This window comes from Prionailurus viverrinus, chromosome D3 (genome assembly GCF_022837055.1).
Source record: "Prionailurus viverrinus isolate Anna chromosome D3, UM_Priviv_1.0, whole genome shotgun sequence".
Classification (NCBI taxonomy): Eukaryota; Metazoa; Chordata; class Mammalia; order Carnivora; family Felidae; genus Prionailurus; species Prionailurus viverrinus.
The window spans coordinates 24,473,816-24,494,280 of record NC_062572.1 but is presented as its reverse complement, the minus strand read 5'-3'; the positions used below and the strand labels follow the sequence as shown (position 1 = coordinate 24,494,280).

At 52.7% G+C, this 20,465-nt stretch overlaps 1 protein-coding gene and 1 non-coding gene across 6 annotated transcripts in view; both read right to left on the bottom strand.

The window, feature by feature from the left end:
• The window catches only part of AP1B1 (adaptor related protein complex 1 subunit beta 1), an 85,084-nt gene that overhangs the window by 4,156 nt on the left and 60,463 nt on the right, over positions 1-20,465 (bottom strand). For 3 of the 5 annotated variants that reach the window (XM_047827097.1, XM_047827096.1, XM_047827098.1), the window contains exons 8-17: positions 18,767-18,887; positions 18,207-18,302; positions 17,082-17,197; positions 16,568-16,733; positions 9,811-9,909; positions 9,015-9,274; positions 8,161-8,362; positions 7,364-7,384; positions 6,669-6,812; positions 1,736-1,881 (exon numbers count right to left, since the gene is read on the bottom strand). In XM_047827097.1, the coding sequence (XP_047683053.1) occupies positions 1,736-1,881; positions 6,669-6,812; positions 7,364-7,384; positions 8,161-8,362; positions 9,015-9,274; positions 9,811-9,909; positions 16,568-16,733; positions 17,082-17,197; positions 18,207-18,302; positions 18,767-18,887 (1,371 nt within the window). The remainder of the gene's footprint in view (positions 1-1,735; positions 1,882-6,668; positions 6,813-7,363; positions 7,385-8,160; positions 8,363-9,014; positions 9,275-9,810; positions 9,910-16,567; positions 16,734-17,081; positions 17,198-18,206; positions 18,303-18,766; positions 18,888-20,465) is intronic. The other 2 variants (XM_047827099.1, XM_047827100.1) reach the window with 1 other exon arrangement.
• On the bottom strand, positions 1,073-1,169 carry LOC125149750 (small nucleolar RNA SNORD125). Its single transcript, XR_007146046.1, has one exon. It is a non-coding gene; the product is annotated as a small nucleolar RNA SNORD125 (small nucleolar RNA).

Sequence of the window (20,465 nt, the reverse complement as noted above, 5' to 3'; positions counted from 1 at the left end):
CAGGGGGAACAGGTGCTGACGAGGGATGTATAGGCTCCTCAGGGTCCAGAGCTAGGGCAGCAGCTGGCAAGAGGCCTCTCTAGTCAGCTGGCCTCACCTCAGCTCTAGGCCCAGGACAGAAGGATAAGTTCCTGACCCCACCCTCAATGGCCATGTGGACAGGAGGAAGGAGCCCCAGGCCAGCTGCAGGCCTAAAGCCTATCTCTACTCCTCTGCTCCTCTGGCCTAGGCACTGGGTAGGCCTGGGTGAACATGGCCTTGCTCTGTCCTGCCCTTGAGGAGCTCCATCTGACACCAGGGGCCTGGACTATAAGCTGCTGGCAATCCCCATCTCCCAAGACAGATGTGACCACCCCAAGCAAGATGCCAGATTTCACTGTCTAGCTTAGAACTGGCCAGGGAGAGATTCAGAAAAGCCCTGCTTCTTGGTAAAGCAACACGTGGGTATATCAAGAGGATCCCCATGAGTGTGATACATGACCATGAACCAACAGCTCACTGTGCCCAACCTGGACATTTGATATTATACCAACTCCTACCCTCATAAAAACAGTGAGAAGTATATATTCTCTTATCCTCCAGGACACGGAGAATCAGGGAGGGGCAGGCCTGTGTTCAGACCCTATGGGGTGAGTAGCTGAGACCCAGAGCTTGAGCTGCCTGACCTGGCCTGTACTTGCCCACGATGGCAATCAGGCCTGCCTGGGACACAGTGGGAGGTGATGTGGGAGAACCATGGGCTCCTGTGGTGGCCCAGCGCTTCAGGCTTTCTTGGAAGCTCCCCCACTGATCCTGGGCAAGCCACCTATTTTGAGCCCAGGTGTCATTATCTACTGAAAGGGGGATAATGGCACGGACTTCCCTGGGCTCAAAGTAAGATAATATGTACTCCTAAAGCCCTCGGCACAGGGTCTGCTACCCAGGAGGTTGCCAGCACGCTGTATGTCTGTTACGAGCAAGCAATGGGACTACCCCTTAGAACCCCGAGTGCTTCTACGGCCTCTGGGGCCATCTGAGGGTGAGTAGCAGAGCTGATGGAGGGTCAGGACCCACTGGCTTGAGGGCTCTCCCTGAGGAAGCAGCCCCTTCAGTCAACTTCTTAGAGGCTCAGTTTGCTCATCACTAGAGCTGCTCAGGAAGAAGAATCATCAGGAGAGGCTGCTTGGGTCCCCTAGAGAGCCCTGGCCTAGTGGGCCTGGTCCGTGAAGACCCTCATGGTGCCAGAGAGGAAACCTTCCCCAGGAACCTCCAGCGCAGGGGACCCAGTGGGGGTGAAGAGCCCGGGGCAGCCACCACTCCGAGGCTCAGTCTGATTGTTTAATCCTGTGCCACAAGGGGCTGGGGCAGCAAGGTCCACCCCCCGTCAGGCTTCTTTAGAGCTGGGCCCTGAGATGACAGCAACTCAGGCCTGGACAGGAGGCTACCTCCTGTTATGTGGGGTGTTTGCCAAAGGCAAGTTCCTAGTTTGGAGCTGGGGGTTTTGTCAGCAAAACACTCTTTGGGCAGTGGAGGAAGGCTAAAATAAGGGGAGACGCTCTCCCCTATGCTTGGTATTGTGGGGTCCACGTAAAGAGGTCACTGGGAAGAAAAAAAATCGCTGCTTTAGAGGGCTTTGGCCTGAGATGCAGGAATATCCGTCTTCACCAGAAACGAGGCACCAGACCCCTCAGAACTCTCAGCCGCTGCCTACAGTCACCAGCACGGGCTCTCGACAGACCGGCCTCAGGGAGCTCACCTGTTGCGGTTAAACTGGATGGCAAAGTCGGTCATGACCTGCAGAGCCTTGTTGGTCAGCTGCAGGTCCATGGAGATGGAGCCCACCTGGCGGGTGAAGGTACCTGAGATCTCCAACCCTTTGGCCTTCATGGCCGGGAGCCACACCTGCAGGGAAGACAGCGGGGACGAGGCTCATGTTTGCCACTGCGCTAAAACTTAATAGCCCACTGGAGGGTCCGCCCCCTCTTCTCCTTCCCCCTCTCCCCCGCTCTCTCCGATCAACCACACCTGCCTTTACCACTAGGAGGTGACCATGTGGATCTTGGGACGAGAGGAACAATCCGGCATGGGCCATGGAGGGCACCACCTCAGTGTGGCTGTGTATCAGAGCAGCCTGGGGTAGGGAGGTGTTTGGTGTGCCCAAGGGCTGACCAGTCTCCAGAGGTCCAAGAAGGAACACTCAGTCAGTAGCACTGAGGAAGGTAATGAGACACGTGGGTCCTGCCAGCCTCCTGAAGAGCCAAGTAGAATCAAGAGCCCAAGGGCATCTGGGGCCTCAGCCAGAGCCTGAGGCCTCCCTGGCTGTCACAGTCTGTTCTTCCTAGCAGAAGGCAGGGCTGGCCTTTGTTTTTTAAGTTTATTTATTTTAAGAGAAAGAGAGAGAGAGAGAGGTGTGCATATGCACACAAGCAGAGGAGGGGGAGAGGGAGAGAGAGAGAATCCCAAGCATGCTCCGTGCTGTCAGTGCAGAGCCCAACGTAGGGCTCAATCTCATGAACCGTGAGATCATGACCTGAGCTGAAATCCAGAGTCAGACACTCAACCGACTGAGCCACCCAGGCGCCGCAGGACTGGCCTTTTAATTGTAGAAACTGGCCTGACCAAGGACAGCACCTAAGACGGCCTCTTGCCTGGTAGGCCTCTGCTGCCTGGCTGCACGGAGCCTCAGCTCAAGAGCCACTGCCTCTCACCTAGGTTCCTTCCCTACATTCCCACCACCAAGACATTTTAACGGACAAATGTGAGTCTGTGTGTCTGTCGCCCCTGCACCCAGCCAGCTCTTTGAGGGGAAGGGCTCTGCTTTCTGTCTTTACATCCTTGGCCTAGAGCTTGCTGTGGCACCGGCATTCACACAGCGCTTGCAAAGTGAGACAGCTTGAATTAAAACCCCAACCACGCAGGACATCCACAAGTGTCACCCATGGCTGTGAAAATGCCTTTCAGGACGTTTTTGTCTCAGATGCCTCACAGGCCCCCTGAGGTCAAAAGACCCAGGCCCCCTTGAGAGCTTCCCCAAGGTGCCCTGCATGGGCAAATGTCTCACCATCTCTCAAGGTGCCAATTCCAGGAACTTCAGAGACGTCTGGGTCCCCACCCTCAGCCGATCCCAACCCCTACAACACTGTCACACGGCCCAGGTCCTATCACCCCCACCTCCTCCATCTGCCGCCAGGGCCTCTACTTCTCTCTGCAGGCACTCCTGCATCTGAGCCAGCCAGAGTCCACTGGGTAAGGCGGCAGCCCACGTGGCTGACCCAGTCCCTCTCTCCCCGCCCTTCACAGCAGCCAAGTCATCTTTTATTTATTTTTATTCATTCATTCATTCATTCACTCATTCATTCATTCAGAGAGCGTAAGAGCAAGCAGGGCAAAGGGAGACAGAGAGAATCCGAAGCAGGTTCCAAGCTCTGTGTGGAGCCAAACACAGGGCTCCATCCCATGACACTGGGACCATGATCTGAGTCGAAATCAAGAGTCAGACACTCAACCAGCTGAGCTACCCAGGTACCCCTAAAGTCATCTTTTAAAATGCGAATCTGGGGGCACCTGGCTGGCTCAGTCAGAGGAGCATGCAACTCGATCTCGGGGTTGTGAGTGTGAGCCCCATGTGTGGTGTAGAGATTACCTAAATAAATAAAACTTTTAAAAAATGCAAATTTGACCATGGTATCCTTAAAAGCCCTCCCAGTCCTGCAATGGCTTCCACTCCCCATGGCTTCCATGGCCTGGTATCCCCTCTGCCAGGCTTGGATTGCACCTGCTCCTCTGCCCTCCCCCACCACATTGTTCCCTATTTGGAAAGTGCTTCTGCAGGCACTCCCACCCCCACCCCACGTGCTAACCTGATCATCCTTTGTTTCCCTGGGACAAATGTGTGAGGGCAGAATTTCAGGGCTTTAGCCTCAGCTGAGATCCAGCAAGCAGAGAGCTCAGAGAATGCCCCCACAGTGGCTTCCCTGGGCCCTGCACCACCCCCCACCAGCAGGCCCCCTTTCGCAGTTCTTGCAGAAGTGCCTGTCACTGGGACTTACTGCTGAGGGTGGGGACCTCGTCTCTCTTGGTCACTGTGGGTTCATGGAGTCTAGCCCACCACAGAACTAATCTTCAGCATTTCCTGAAGGACCCAAGGAAATATCACCACCCACCGGTCCAAATGCTTGAGGAACTCCAAGTTCTTGTGCAGAGAAAGCCTTATTCCCTTGACCAGGAATTTTGGCAAATAGATTTACCCCCACATGCATGGGGGGGAATGCATGTGGGACAAACAATTCTAGGTAGTTACAGTGCTGTTAGGAAAATGTAGATGACACACCTACTACTTCTGAAGGCAGAACACACCCATACCCCAGAAACTCCTGTGTCTCAGATAAAGGGGAAAGTCCTGCCTGTGCTGCAAGGACTCCTCTTGCAGGCAGCCTGCGCTGAATTCCTCTGACCGGGTGATCCTCTAACCTCCCACTTCTAGCACTCACTGTTGGCACACCCAAGAAAAAGCAATGACAGCATCCAGTAAAATGAACACACAAGCAGAAGGCCAGCTCCAGACTTAATATTCCTGGCGGGTCTGCAGTCCTGGCAAGGCCTGGCACCCACAGGATTGCAGGAGTCATCGTTGCTCTGGGTTTTTAACATGTATGCGTCGGCCTCATGCAGTGAGGTAACCAATCTGGGGAGCAATTAGTGATTCTGCCAACCTATGACACTGAGGCAGGCACACAGGATGTTGGCAAACACTTCGGGGCATGATCACGCAGGGATAAGGAACAGAGGCTTTGGTGCCCCCACCCTTCATCAGTTTCAGACTCTCACTTACCGGCTGTGTGACCTTAGGCAAAACACCCAGATTTCTCAACCTCAGAACAGGAATCACAGCACCGTAAGGCTTCTGGCAAGATTTAGGGGTGTGGGGGCTGTGCCATGTTCCTGCAGTCCATGGCACAGAAGTGTGCAGCTGTTGGCACTTCCTGTCTAGACTTCCTGTCTGCCGTGGGCTCCGTGGGCCCACATCCTGCTATCACCACCTCAGGTACAGCCAGCACACCTGGTGAGGCCAGGGCAGGTGCTGGCTCATGTCCCCCCAGTCACAGCAGAGATATCCCCTTGGCCCTGGAGCTCAGCGGCGTCCTGCTCTGGGAAGGGAACCTTGGAAGAGAGAGAGGGGCTCCGGCTGGGAACGAAGTGGCAGACACAGTGTCCGACCGGAGTCTGGCCATGTCGGTCCCCTCTGGCAGCTTCCTTGATGCTGGGGGCCTGGCCCGCACTGCGCTCTCCTCAGTGCCAGGCCCACATGATCTTGTCTCCCAAACTCAGCTCTTCTTCCTTCCCCTCGCCCCCATCTCTGCAGATGGCACCTCCCCCACCCCACCACTTGAGCCAGCATCCTCTCCTCCCCACCAACCCCCACATTCTGCCAGTCCCACCGCCCGAGCTCTCCAGTGCAGCCTTTTGCTTCCACCCTCAAAGGTGCCCACCTTGTCTGGGCCACCATCAGCATACAACTCCTACCAGTCTCCTCACTGGGCACCTGCTTCTGTTCTAACCCTTCCAACCTGCCTCCCGCCCCACACACAGTGGAGCCAAAGCAATCTCTCTCAAGTGCAAATCTGTTTCATCTCTGCTTAGAACCTTCTAAGAGCTCCACCGCTAGGACTGAGAGAAACCCTCACAGCCTAGCGCTGCTGACCTTGCCGGTTTCTTCCCTCCCGAATCTCTAGTGTAGCCAGGAGTCTTGGGGGAGCACCGCCCTTAGGTAGCATGGGGCATCTTCAGGTGGCACAATGGTGGGGAGGCACCACGTTTAGTGGGCTGGGGTCAGGGATGCTAGACATGCTGCTGGGAGGACAACAGTCCCCTCGACGAGCAATTGTCCTCCATCCCTCAAGTATGTTTTGCACGGTTTCAACATACCCCCAGATTGCTGGGATTCTAACTGTGGTGAAAATCAAAGAAAGCCTGTTCCTCGTGTTGTTTTACTGAACCTTTAGTGGGAGTCAGTCACCACTTCAGAAACTGAGGGCACCACTGGCCACAAGGCTTACAACACCCGAACTACAAACACCTGACAACTTCATCAGATCTTCTGGGGTGGGTGGGCCCAAACATTTATGACACTGAAATACATAATTTGATACTCTTCCTTGGATGTCTCCTTTATGAAGTGACAGCATCTTACTAACTCTGAAATGATACACATAAGTAGGCTGCACAGTCCACGCATCTCCTTTAAACACAGGAAATAAAGGATACACCAGGCACTGTCTATCGTTGATAAGGGGTGTTGGGTGGGGCAGTGCTGAGAACTGCTGCTCCGACGAGCCAGGACTTCTGCCAGCTCTCTCTCCCTCACCTCCAGGCCCCTCCACAGGCCATTACCTCCACTCAGAGCTGTCTCTCCACTTGTGTGTCCGGCCAATTCAGACTTGATCTACAGGCCAGAGCTCCAGTGACCCCACTCTGGGAGGTCTTCCTAGGCCCCCAGGCCCCACCTAGCATCTCTTCCCTCTGCTCCCACAGCCCCTAGCTGCCCTCAGCATCGTGTTGGCAAACTATTGCTCCTTGGGCCCATCCTTGTTGGCCCGAGCCGATTCCATGAACGGGCCATCTAAGGAACCCACACATCAGCCAGTGTCTTAATTTTCTGCTCCTGCCGTGGAAGGAGGCACAGTACTTACCGCTTTGGGGGCCACGTACGATCCTGACAGTGTGCCCACACCACTGGTCAGGTCAAAGAGGTCACTCAAGCCACTGCCCATGGATGCTCCTAGGTTGGCTGGGACTGTTGTTGCTGGGGGTGCCACAAAGTTGGGGCCCCCAATCTGGAAAGAAAGGGAAAGGGGTCAGAGGTGGGCATCAGAGGTGGGGGGACATTAGGGGCCCAGGCATGAGTGGAGCCACCTGGCACTTTAGAAAATGGGACGGGGTGGGAAGGGCTGTAGGGCTGTTGTCACAGCAATTCTTTCAGAGACAAGACAGGGTGAGGTGGGTGGAGAAGAGAGGCTGTGCCCTCCCATGACCTGCAAGCCTCCAACCTTAGGGGTGACCTCTGGGAAAGGGCTGGGACGCTTGTAAACTAACACGCAGCCCACAGATAAAAGGAGCGCCGAGACCACTGCTGTGAGGCTGTGCTCAGCAGACAGGAGCACACTCTCTAGGACGTCACAGAGGGCCCGTGGGAACTGAGAGCGTGGGTGATCCTTGGGATGACAAGGCAAGTTTGTCTTAGGGTAGTGAGGATGGGACACTGGATACAAGGCCGTGGCTCAGCAGGAGGAGGGACGGCTTTGACATCAACCACCCCTTGGGACGCTGGGCCAGCACTCAGGAAGAGCAGGGACAAAGGCTTGGGGGCACAAGGGTTGAACCGTACCCCTTCAGGCTCATCCCCCATCTCCAAGCGGAAGCAGGCAGGGTGAAGAGAACAGGCAGCCACATGCAGAGAGAAAAGCCAGCAGAGAAGACAGAGACAGACAAGAGAGAGAGGGAAAGAGGGAAAAGATTAGTCACCGCTGCTTCACTGAGATGAGTCTGTGGCAAGACAGTAAGACATCTGTGCCAGGCGTAAGAGGGGGGCCCATCTCTGTGAAGGGCACTACTGCCTGAGCTTCACCCCCACTCAGTTCCTGTGCCATGACCTTTCCTCCCCTTTCCAGTGCGATGCCTTGGGGACCTGAGCCACACATGGCCAAATGACAGGGATTCTGCCACCCCTTCTACCTGGCTCTACCAGCTGCCCGGAGAAGTCCCAGGGAGATACCTAGTCCAGTCTTACCACCCCCTTTCTACAGGGGAGGAAGGTTGTCTCTGATTGCTCCTGGGCCTCCCAGGCCTGCTGGGCTGCTACCCTGAAGTGGAGCAGGGTGTGGGGCTAAGTGGACCCTGGTCTGGCTCCTCTCCAGCTTTACCGGCCCCAGGTCTCTTGGGGCTCAGTAGCTCAGCAAGGGGCTAAGGCCCGTGTAAGCCCCATACTGTGCACTCTTGGAGGGAAGATCAGCTGAACTCTTTAAGCCTCGGTTTTCCTCCCCTGTAAGTAGGGAGCTACACCATCGCCTCTGCAGACAGGGGTGCCTGAGGCCCCTGGTTCGTGAATGGCACAGACAGGGCCTTCAACGACTGCTCATCTGAAGATCATTATCAGTGTCATCCAGAAGGGGCCCCAGGACATACCAGGCTGTCAAGGCCTCCACCAAGAAGATCCACAGCTCCCATCTGCACCGAGGAGGTGGCCAGGGGTGGACCGCTCACTGGGGGGCCAAGGTCCAGGTTGAGGAGGTCGCCTAGCAGGTCTCCCTGGGTGGGGATGACATCCGGCTGCTCACCAGAGGGTGCTCCGGCAGGGGCCGTCTCGGGGCTCTCTGTGCTCTCGCTCCTGTGAGGACACAGGAGAGAGAGGTTCAGTGGGGTGGGCGTTGGGCTGTCTCAGGGAAGTCAGAGTCCCAGGCTCCGGGATCCTCCCCTTGGACGGGCACCCGTCTCCTCACAGTCCCAGAAGCGCTGTCTACGTGCCCCCTCCTCTTCCCCCTTCCCACGCTCGATCCAGCTTTTTGGCTCTCCAAGAGATCCAGCTTCCTGGGGGTGAGCAAAGGGAGGGGCCCTCTGTACTTCCACCACTCAGTGCACTTTAAAGACTGGATGCTGGCCCTGGAAGCCTGGGCACCCAGGCCAAACCAACCACCAGGGGGTGGCAGAGGAGGGTGAGAAGAACAGGGCTCTGGAATTAGAATTGGGTCTGAGCCTAGCTGTGCTGGCTGTGGGATGCTGCACAGGCCCTCAAGCTCTCCGTGCCTATTGTCCTCGTCTGTTAAATGGGGTTACGTCTTAGAGCTACTGTAACGGTCAAATGAGGTAACTTAGTCCACACCTGGTATGGACTTTTTTTCATTAAAAAGTCACTAGGATTAGAATTTTCCTCAGACTCAGGCCTTGCCAGGGGGTTACTACATCAAGCCCGAGTGCCTGTGCTAATGACTCTGAAAACCAGGTAAGGAGGCTCAGCCTGGAGCCTGGCCCACATCACTCACGAGGCGGTGCGAGGTGGCAGGCTCTTGTGCACAACGCCCCGGCCCCCCTCCACAAAGGCGCTGGGAGGCTTGTGGTAGACGGAGGCCAGTGTGCCAATGTAGCAGATGAGCTCATCCAGCAGTGTGGGCTCAATGAGGTCCGTCTCTTCGGAGATGAGTGGCTTCTCAGCCAAAACCACTTCCTTGGCAGCCACCGGGTCCGTGGAAAGCAGACGCCAGTAGATGTAGCCACGGTCCCGCAAGTCCGGGTTATCAGAGTCCTGGGATGGGGGTGAGGGGGGTGATGAGAAACCTATTAAACTCAGAGCAGAGCTATCAGCTGAGGGAAAGGGGAGAAACCCTCCCCAAAGCCCATGATCCAGACATGGTCACAGTGCTGGCTGCCGACAGTGATCCTGAGCAGTCCCATGAACCTGTCCCTAAACATGGACTGGCCCCTTGGTGTCCTACTCTAGTCCAGGATTAAATATGCCATTCCCACTCCTGTCCCCACTCTCCACCCTCCCCTTCAAAATCTTCCCTCCCCGTCCTCCTACAAACCATCTGGCTCTCCTGGACCTCCCTCTCCTCTTTAGTTTACAGTCTGGCTCAACTTTACTACCTGACCCCACTCCATCTTGATTTCTTTGTGACTGAGCTCCCTGCATAGGGATCCTGGATTACTCTGGGGCCAAACCCCCCAGTGGTACCAGTCTTAGGGGCAGGACCTTGGCTCGAAGGTCTGGCTCCTGGGACCGGAGCACCCCCTGCAGAGTGAGACCTGCACTGGGCGCAGCAGGGAGGCTGAGGCACGGACCTGAGTGGCCAAGCTGAGGACCTGCTGCACCAGCTCCTGGGTCTCTGTTGGCTTCTTCAGAAAGAGTTTCACAATGGCTGTCAGTAGCTGCAGCTGGACCTGCAGGAAGACAGAGAGGTAACAAGGAGGAAGTAGCAAGGGCTTCATGTGGGGGACAGAAGGAAACCAAATCAGGCCCTCAAAGAGAGAAAAGGGTATTTTTCAAAGGTCCCGAAAGCCAAGAGCAGCTACCCCAAGTTTGGAGGTGGCCACAGAAAACGGACTAAGGCCAGGGGGCTGCTGGTAGCGCCAAGTAGCCTAAACCTTGGTGTTACCACCCAGGCAGGAGAGGGCCACTACTATTTGGACATTCCACCCCAGGGTCCCAGCAGCCTGTCAGGGCTCTCCGCCTCCAGTGCCTTAAAAGAGCTCGCAGCTTAAAAGGGCACCGTGTGTAGCTGGTGTACTTCTTAAAGGGGCCACCTGTCAATAAGCAGAAACGGTGCCAGGGAGGCCCTGGGGACAGGGCCAGCAGGGCCCACAGAGCCAGCCCGTCACTGAGGAGCTGGGCTTCCACCAGAAGGTGGGAACAACTCTTGCCCAGCCCTCTCTTGGCACCCCTTTCTTACCGAGCTGCTGCCTTCACCTGATCATGCCCCCCGCTGCCCTTACCCTGGCCACTATCTTCTTACCCCTCGGAGCTCATGCTGACCCCAGCACCCCCAGGCTTCTGCAGCTGCCTGCACCCCCTCATGGGCATTGCCCCACAGTATTAGAAATGCTGTCCAGCCACCAGGCTGTCTGTGCTGTGGAGACAGCCCTTTGAGGGCAGAGATCATGTCTGTCACATGGTATTCCTGGTCACTATTCTATCTAGTGCCCAGTGCACAGGAAGCATTTGAGAAAAACCTGCTAACTCAAAAAACATCTCTGAAAGAACAATTCTCTGCACATAGTCCTTCCTTAGCCACATCTCCTTTTTCCCAGTCACGAGACAAGAGGACAGCCTGAGGTTCCCAAGCCAGGGCGGTGCCAGGGGCAGACCTGTGGCAGGAGGGCGGCAACAGGGCTGACAGCACCTCCCGGGTCAGGCCGGCAGGAGGGCACTCATAGAAATCCTGGTACACAGGGCAGGCTGACAGCAGGAGGCAGGATAGAGGGGATATAGTCCATTTCTGGAATCAAGCAATCCAGAGTTCTTGCGATTTGGTTACACATGGGCCAACAGCAGAGGGGCAGTGGGCTGGCTGTTGCCCAGGTAGGAGGCAGCCCAACGAACTGGCTTCCAGGACTTGGCTACAGTCCCTGGCCAGGTAGTCCAGGGGAAACCATTTATCCTCAGTTGGTGGGGAGAGGGGTGTTTTGCTTCAAGGGGTTCTATGAGCTCTGAAAATGGCAATTTATGACAGTGGACTTTGAAGTTAGAGTTACATCACACCTCATTTGAACGTGACTCTGGACAAGTCATGTAACTTCTGAGTCTGCTTCCTTATTAATAATGTGGATTTAAATACCTCACAGGGTTAATGGAAGAGTCAATGAGACAAGAAATGTAAAGAACCAGGGTGCCTGGGCAGCTCAGTCGCTTAAGCATCCGACTCTTGATTTCAGCTCAGGTCATGATCCCACAGTACATGAGACCGGCCCTCGTATCGGGCTCAGTGCTGACAGTGCAGAGCCTGTTTGGGATTCTCTCTCTCCCCCTCTCTCTGCCTCTCCTCCCCAGCTCATACTGTCTCTCTCTCTCTCTCAAAATAAACAAACAAACATGAAAGAAAGAAAGAAAGAAAGAAAGAAAGAAAGAAAGAAAGAAGAAAGAAAGAAAGAGAGAAAAAGGAAGGAAGGAAGGAAGGAAGGAAGGAAGGAAGGAAGGAATGTAAAGAACCTATCATGGATTCTCTCAATATACAATAGCTCTCACTGTGGTCATCAGTATCACTACAGCCAGCATGCAGGGATTTTTTTCTTTTAATTTTTAATGTTTATTTATTTTTGGGACAGAGAGAGAGAGAGAGAGAGAGAGAGGGAGAGAAAGAAAGACAGAGTATAAGTGGGAGAGGGGCAGAGAGAGGGAGACACAGAATCTGAAGCGGGGTCTAGGCTCCGAGCTGTCAGCACAGAGCCTGATGGGGATTCAAACTCATGAACCATGAGATCATGACCCGAGCCGAAGGTGGATGCTTAACCGACTGAGCCACCCAGATGCCCCAGCACACAGGGATTCTTTACCAAGTTCTCAACCCAGGTCAGCTGGCTGCCTGGAATCATTCATCACCCAATCACTCATTGGGTTGGCTACGCTGCCTGGGAACTCTGACCACTAGCCCAACTCCTCCCACCCCTCACCAACACACAACACCCTCGTGTTAGCATGCATGTTCACGGCAACCCTCCTGCAATGATGCCCCCGCCCCTGCCATCCAGACAGGGGCGAGGCACAGGCTGGACTGACATACCACCTCAGCCCAGACTTTCTGAGCTCCAGGTCCATGGGTGGAGAGGCCTAGGAGCCCAGGAGAAGGGAGCTCAAAGAGATAATCTAAAGTAAGTTTCCAAGCTGCAAAGCACTGAACAAGTATTCTTACGAAAGCTTTGAATGGTGCTGTGAACCCAGAAGGCAAAGGGAGCTGGCCACTTAATTAAAACCACCATCACCATCACCCAGCTACTGTTTGCTGAGCACTGGAGAGGCCAGTTTACACAGTCATCCAATAAGCTTTGCAGTAACCCCGTGCTGGAGACAAAGAAACAGGCTTGGCAAGTTTAACTTGCTCCAGGTCACCCGACGGGGGAGGAGACTGGATTTCCTCCAGCCAGGCTCATGCTCGGCTTTCCCTTGTCTGACTTCTCTCATCCTGGGCTCTTCAGCAGGCTTTGCCAAGGGGGAAGCGGCTACAAAAGATTTACTCTACTATATGGGCAGAAACACCCCCCAGAGGGCATTCTCTGCAGTAATCCCAGGCAGGACTCAGGGGCACAAGCAATCCCAAACGACGCTCTGCTTCTCTTAGAGACAAGCGAATGAGGGGGTGGGTGTGAAAGTGAAAGCAAGCCCGGGGCAGGCTGGCAGCCGACTTGGCAGGTGGCAGTGGGAGTGGGTGATGGTAGGAGTTAGTACTATTATTTCATGATGGACATCTGTTGTTTTTGCCCACCCAGCATCTAGTCTGTCTTCTGGCACCAAAAATGCTTGCTTTCCTTCAGAAAATCACTCTCTTCTCTTGCCCTGTCCGATCCACAGAGACTAGGACAAGCGTCTGACAGACATAGTCACTTGGATTCATGGCGACTGGCTTAGGAGAATGTAAACGGGCCTGGACTGTTGCTGGAACTACCGAGGGGAAGGGAGTTAGGGGAGTTGCTAAGCTGTAAGGACACAGCCTGGAACAACTGACCTCACGCAGGCTCCACCTGTGGGAGCCTTCCTAAGGGAGAAGCCACCCCAAGGAGACAGAGACAGTCCTGATGCCACCATCTGGGCACCCTCACCCAAGCATGCTGGAAGAGAGCACACTCCCAGAACTTATCAGCTACAGGAACCAGTAGGTGCCCTCTTTGTTGCCTGAACCAATTTTCAACCAATTCTGACCAACACCAATACTACCATTCGTGAGTGCTTATCATGGGCTGGGCACATGTTAGGGACATTACACAAAGCATCCCATTTAACTTTCAGAGCAACAGGATGAGGAAAAGTCTTACAACACTCATCTTACAAATGAGGAAACTGAGGCTCAGAGAAGCAGAAAATTAGTGGAAAGCCACCAAGCCAGGAAAGGGCAGAAGAGGGGTTTGGACTCTGGGGTCTCCTATCCCAAGGCTCATGCTCTGACCCAACAGGTTACACTTCCTAGCTGGAGAGCAAAGATTTCTGTGCTTACAAACACGTTTTAGAAGCCCCCTTGCGTGAGCAGACAGTGCCTGGTTCACAGAAAATGGAATACAATATGAAAAGATGTTCAACCTCACTCAGAACAGAAATGCAAACAAAACCAACCAAGGTACACTTTGTTGTTTATCAGATTGGCAAAAATTGTTTGAGGATGTACTAGGTTGGCAAGGAGGTAAGGTGAATGCCACCTCTGAGATCGGAATGTAAACCCTCTACACTGAGGGAAATGTGGAACAACTACTCCCATCATCAACGCACGGGCCCATTTACTAGAAAGAATTTATCTAAGGGGGTGCCTGGGTGGCTCAGTCAGTTAAGCATCCAATCTCACAGCTCGTGGGTTCGAGGCCCGCGTTGGACCCTGTGCTGACAGCTCAGAGCCTGGATCATGCTTCGGATTCTATGTCTCCCTCTCTCTCTCTGCCCTTCTGTTGCTCACACACACTCTCTCTCTCAAAAATAAGCAGACATTAAAAAAAAGAAAAAAAAAAGAATTTATCTAAGGATTATCCCCCAGCTAGACTTGCAGATGTGCCCTACCCAGGTTATTCACAGCAGTATTGATTACAAGAGTAGAAGACTGACACCTTCGTATCTATCAGGGGAGGCTGGTTAAATAAACATGGCACTATGCAGCTGCAGAGTCCCGTAAATTAGTAACAGCAGGGCCTTCAGATGTATTTTTAAGGGAAAAAGTCAAGGTGTTATACAATTTGACAGGGTATAGTGTGCTATCAGTAGCATTTATTTATTTACTTTGATTATTTTTAATGTTTTATTTTTTTGAGAGACAGAGAGAGAGAGACAGAACATGAGTGGGGGAGGGGCAGAGAGAGAGGGAGACACAGAATCCAAAGCAGGCTCCAGGCCCTGAGCTGTCAGCATAGAGCCTGACCCAGGGCTCAAACTCACAAACAGTGAGATCATGACCTGAGCTGAAGTCGGATGCTTAACCAACTGAGCCACATAGGTGTCCCTTATTTATTTATTTTTAAAGATTATATATTTATTTTGAGAAAGAGAGAGAGAGGGAAAGAGCACGTGGGAGGAGCAGAGAGAGAAAGAGAGAGAATCCCAAGCAGGGACCGATGTGGGGCTCGAACCCACAAACTGTGAGATCATGACCTGAGCCAAAACCAAGTCAGATACTTAACTGACTGAGCCACCCAGGCGTCCCCAGTAGTGTTTATTTTTAAGTAATTTCTACACCCAACATTGGGCTCGAACTCACAACTCCAAGATCAAGAGTCGCATGTTCTACCAATAGAGCTGGTCAGGCACCCCATGATAGTGTCTAAAAATAAATGAGAGGCAACATATACATGGTTGTGCCTTAGTATTTATACACAGAGTCCATATTTCGAATTTGCCTATTTTCTAAAATGTACTTGTAACCCCAAAATCAATGTCTGGGGGCTTTCGTGATCTTGCACAGCAAAGTGCAGGGCAGTGAAAAGTTCAAGTTGCCTGAGGTGTTACATACTCGCAGCTGAGGTCCAAGAAGGTGATGCTCTGCCTTGTTGTTTCAGCTCTCCTACCATAAATAAGTGGCCTTTTCACAATCTATTTAGTACATATCTTTCACATTTTGTTTTTTTGTTGGTACTTTCACTGTTTCAAAATGGTCTCCAAGGGGCGCCTGGGTGGCTCAGTCGGTTGAGCATCCGACTTTGGCTCAGGTCACAATCTCATGGTCCGTGAGTTCGAGCCCCGCATTGGGCTCTGGGCTGATGGCTCAGAGCCTGGAGCCTGCTTCCGATTCTGTGTCTCCCTCTCTCTCTGCCCCTCCCCCGTTCATGCTCTGTTTCTCTCTGTCTCAAAAATAAATAAATGTTAAAAAAAAAATTAAAACAAACAAAAAAACCCCAAAATGGTTCCCAAGTGTAATGCTGAAGTGCTGCTGTCTAGTGTTCCCAAGTGCAAGGAGGCTGTGATGTGCCTTATGGAGAAAATATATATGTTACTTAAGCTTCATGCAGGTGTGAGTTATAGTACTGGTGGTCATAAGTTCAATGTGAATGAATCAATAATACATATTAAAATGTCCCTAAACAGAAACACAAAAAACAAGATTACTGTATTGACTGACAAAACTATTTTAATTAGAGGCTTGTAGGAACTCAGCTCTATACTTCTCTTAGAAACAATGGGTTCAGCACTCGTTAATTCAGTGTTTGCAGTGACTTTATAGAATGTAAGTACCATGAAGAGTAAGAACCAACTATGTCTGTATATGTTTGCTTGTATGTAGAGGTGTGTATTCCTATCTCTGGAAGTATCCTCAAGAAACCAATAAATGACACCAATGACTTCTGTGAGGAGAACTGGGTCGTTGGGGTGCCTGGGTGGCTCAGTTAAGTGTCTGACTTTGGCTCAGGTCGTGATCTCGGTCTGTGGGTTCCAGCCCCACGTCAGGCTGTGTGCCAACAGCTCAGAGCCTGGAGCCTGCTTTGGATTCTGTGTCTCTGTCTCTCTCTGCCTCTCCCCAGCTTGTGCTCTCTCACTCTCTCCATAATAAATAAATAAACTTTAAAAAAAATGATTAAAAAAAAGAACTGGGTTGTCAGGAAAGTGGTAGGAAGACTTAATCACTATATATTCTTATTTTCTCAATTTTGAATCAAGTCAAAGTATTACCTATCCAAAGATAAATATGAAATTAAACCCAGAAACTTCTGCCTGCATTCAGTGCACACCATCACAGGGGCCACACCTGTCAGCGCTACATCACTTACCTGACCACCCTGTCAATGCTGTATTATGAAGGGCAGGGCCCTGAGGCCTCCTGGCTGAGGGGACGGTTTCGGGGCAGGATGGACTGTAGTGGTGCCAAGCCACCAGTCATGACCCACATCCTGCCCCAAGTCACCCCACTGGACAGCTCACCTGGGTGCTCTCATCATGGAAGCCCTCAAGGAAGCTCTCTAGCAGTTCATCGGCATTGTCAATTCGCTCAGCGTACTCGCCTACAATCCAAATCATGGCAGCCCGGGCCTCAGGCTCATCCAGAGAGTCCAGGTTCTCACATAGCGTGGCGATCACACTCTCGTACCTAAAAGATGGGCACACAGACGGCATATGAGCAATGAAGGAGCCCGGGCAACCCAGGGGAGGCCCAGCAGGGGCCAAGAGAGACAGGAAGCTGCGCCGCAAGACTCTGAGAGAGTGGTGAGTAATGGGATTTGAGTTTATCTGTTACATTCTAGTGCTTATTTTGGTGTGGGGAGCAGAGGAGAAGCAGCTCAGAAGTAAGAAAAAAACAATGGGTTTCTTTCGAGAATGCCATTTATGGCAGAGCAATAAGGAAGAAGGGAGAGGCTCCTTCTTGTTTTTCCTCCCCACCACCCCTGTCCCCAGCAGGAGCCACATCACTCTCACACTGGGAGGGGTGGGCACATACTTGTTGGGGTATTTGCGGAAGATGTCCTTGATGACCACGATGGCTTCCTGGACAACGTAGTTGACCTTGGTCTGGATGAGATCCAGCAGGGTGCTTACACAGCGCTCTGCAGATTGCTGTGGGAAGAGGAATGTGGGCAAGTCCCTTGCACCCACTTCCAACAGAACCTCTGATGACCATGCCTTGGCCAAGGGCTCAGTCATGCCTTGCCCCCTTCCTTGCCACAGTGGGAAAACAGGAGAACACGCTCCCCAGATAACAAGGGGGAGAATGAGTACAAAATGACAGCCCGAGGATGGCAGGGACACAGAGAGATACAATTAGACTGAGAAGGTCAGTGAGCTCCTGAGTGGGGAGGATATTTGCAGTGCCTCCAGGCGAAGCCTTGAGGGTAGAGTGACTATGCTCTAGCCTGATACCACCTCTCTTCTACTTGTTTCCCAAAATGGGTTCCTATGATCAAAGCCAGAAAGTCTCTACTTGAACCCTACCCCCACCCCTTATGCCAACATACTGCACTAGTGCCCTTGTGGGAGAGACTCTCAGATTCTCCCCATAAGCACCAACAGGAAAATGCCTCAAGGGGCTGGGCTGAGGTGACCAGCTGTCCCAGGATCTCCCAATTCCCAGTGGACTAATTTAAGGAGAGTCACCTCATTGGTCAAGGAACAATGCCACAGGCAGAGAATGGGAGGGATGAAACACCAGGACACAGGGGTCTGGACAGCCCTTGGGAGCTTGGAGAAAAGGACGTCTGCACAGTCAAATCATGATTATTGCTAAAACGTACAGGCAGAGCCCCTGCCCCAAAACTCCATGGAGTGAAAGCTAAGTCTACTGGGGCCACCACTGGCTGGGGCTGTCCCACCACCTTAGCTAATGCTGCAGAACCCATGGTTACAGACGGGTTTGTTTCATCTGCAACAACCTGAAGGCCTAAAGGCGATTACAGAGAGAGGAGCCTAATCAAATCTGCACAATGTGTGCCTTGGGGCCTCCAGTGACCCTCAGGCCTTCCTGGACCATGAGCAGCTGACAGATTCTGCTACAATCAGACTGGTTTCCTGGTTTCAGCTTCCTTCTCCTCCCTCTCCCCGACCAGAGGACAGAGTCCCAGAGCCTCACCTCCACCTTGATCGCACAGCGGCCGATGGCTCGCACAGCCTTCCGTACAAAGTCCACATCCACCTCTGTTGCATATTCTTTCAGCTCTGCCAGAACCTGTGGCCGAAACAGAGAAGGTGGGGTTGGGAGGGGGGATCTGGCAGGGCAACCAACACCCCTGGACAAAGTGTATGCAGACCCCCCGAAGGATGAGATTCTGCATCCTGCTTGAGGTGGAAGGGTCAAGGGAAGGAGAGAGCTGTCAGGTGGCCCAAGAGGAAAGCAGGGAAGAACTAATTGGCAGGGCTGGACAACCCTTGTTTAGGCTGATCTAGCTAACATGGCCACCGAACTACCACTTTTCTATGGATAGATAAGTAATAGGGAGAACAAATGCCTTAATCATAAAAATGTCAGTTAAGAGTTGCTGAGTGCTTGCCTCTGGAGCCCTGCGCTAAGCACTCTTCATGAGATGAACTGTTAATGGTGAGACAAGGCAGCCTGCCTTGAGACCACAGCTTGGTGGTGGGGCTGCTGTCCAATACCAAAGCTCACGTCCCTGGCTGCAGCCCTCTGCTGACCTGGGCGATGTTGGCCTGGGAGGCCAGACGGATCATGATGTCCAGCTTCTCCAGCTTCACGTAGATGGGGTCATTGTACTTCACAAAGAAGACCTTCATTTCGTGCTTCAGGATCTCAGGCCTGGTGGCAAGACAGGATTGCCCGAAGAGCAGAAAGCAGGGCGTAAGCCCTATGAGAAAACCCCTTTCATGTTTACTGGGGCATTTCTGGGGTGTGAGGCAGACCCTGATATCTGAACTGTTGTGGCTGCAGGTTCCTGGGCAAGGATCCATTGACTGATCCTGAGCAAGGTTCTGACTGGCCATTGTATGACCAACCATATCCCAGGAAGGGAAGAGGGAATATGAGCAAGAGACAGTTCATATTTGAGAGGTAGCAGGCACCAGGAGACGGGTGTGGCAATCAGACCTTGTGCCAATCCCAGCTTGTGACCTCAGGCCTCTGTTTTCTCACTCATGAAATCAAAATGACACCATACAGGAAGCGTTACCATTGCAGGCCTCAGTCTCTAGTCCTAGAAAGGCCTGGCATCTGGGAGCTCATTTTTCGGGAGTGTTCTTACTGTTCCTTAAATGATAAAGGTGGCTAACTGTGCCTAGACTGTTTGTATAAATAATACGATTTATGCTGAATATCTGCCTTCCCTCTGGGAGTCTGAAATTTTGCTAGGTGCGTATGTGAACAGCCCCAGTAAAAACCTAGGGCGCTGAGTCTCCAACAGGCATCGCTGGGCAGAAAAAATTACACACATGTTGCTGCATTTTTTGTTGCTGGGGGAAGAGTGTGCTGTGTGTAATGCCCTCCCTGTACATGGATTCCTCCAGACTCCACCTGTGTATCCTTCCTAAGTCCACACTAAATCTGAGCCATGAAAACAACTATATGTTGACTCCCGTGAGTCCTTCTAGTGAATCTCTGAACATGAGGTCGGTCCTGGGGACCCCGAAAGACACCTACAGGGTGAGAGGTAGATGGGAAGCATCCAGCATGATCGACACCTGCCTCCAAAAAGGCACTTGCTATGCAGGAGCTGTCACCAGTGTCACTGCCCCTCCCTCAACTGGTGCCATGCACCTCGTTTTTCTTAGATGAGGAAACCTGAAAGGTGGAGGGGCTTGCACCAGGTCACATACCTAATGCTAGTAAGGGCAGAAGCGAGAGTCACTACCCCCCACTCCTATGCCCTTTCCAGAACAGAAGGAAGGAAGAAAAAAGCAGGAGAGAAGACACAGCAGACAGGAAGGAGGGACCCTACCCAGGTAGTACTCAGTGCTGCTGTACAACTGCGGGGAGGTGCTGGCAAAGTAAGGAGGCTTTGTCATGCCTAGCGGGGGAAACAGGATCCTAAGCTGGGGGACAGGAAGACATGATTTCTGCAATCAGGACTTGGCAAAAGCCGCCCAACCATGTTGGGACTGGGCCAGGTGGTGCCTGGGCAACACAGTCAACTTCTTAAGAGATTTGCCATGTTAAATATAGCACAGGGAGCCCTTCATGCTGATCGGGGTATACAGGTCGCTACACCTCACTAAATCCCACACCGCAACTACAAATGAATCCCCAGTCTTAGGGCTCTGTGTAGGCACTCAAAAAGTGTTCCCAAATTTACCTCCCAAACCTTCACAACTGTCACGATTCCACTGCTATCTCTAGGCCCCCAAGAGTGTCCTAAGAACCAGAATGATGCTTCAAGGACAG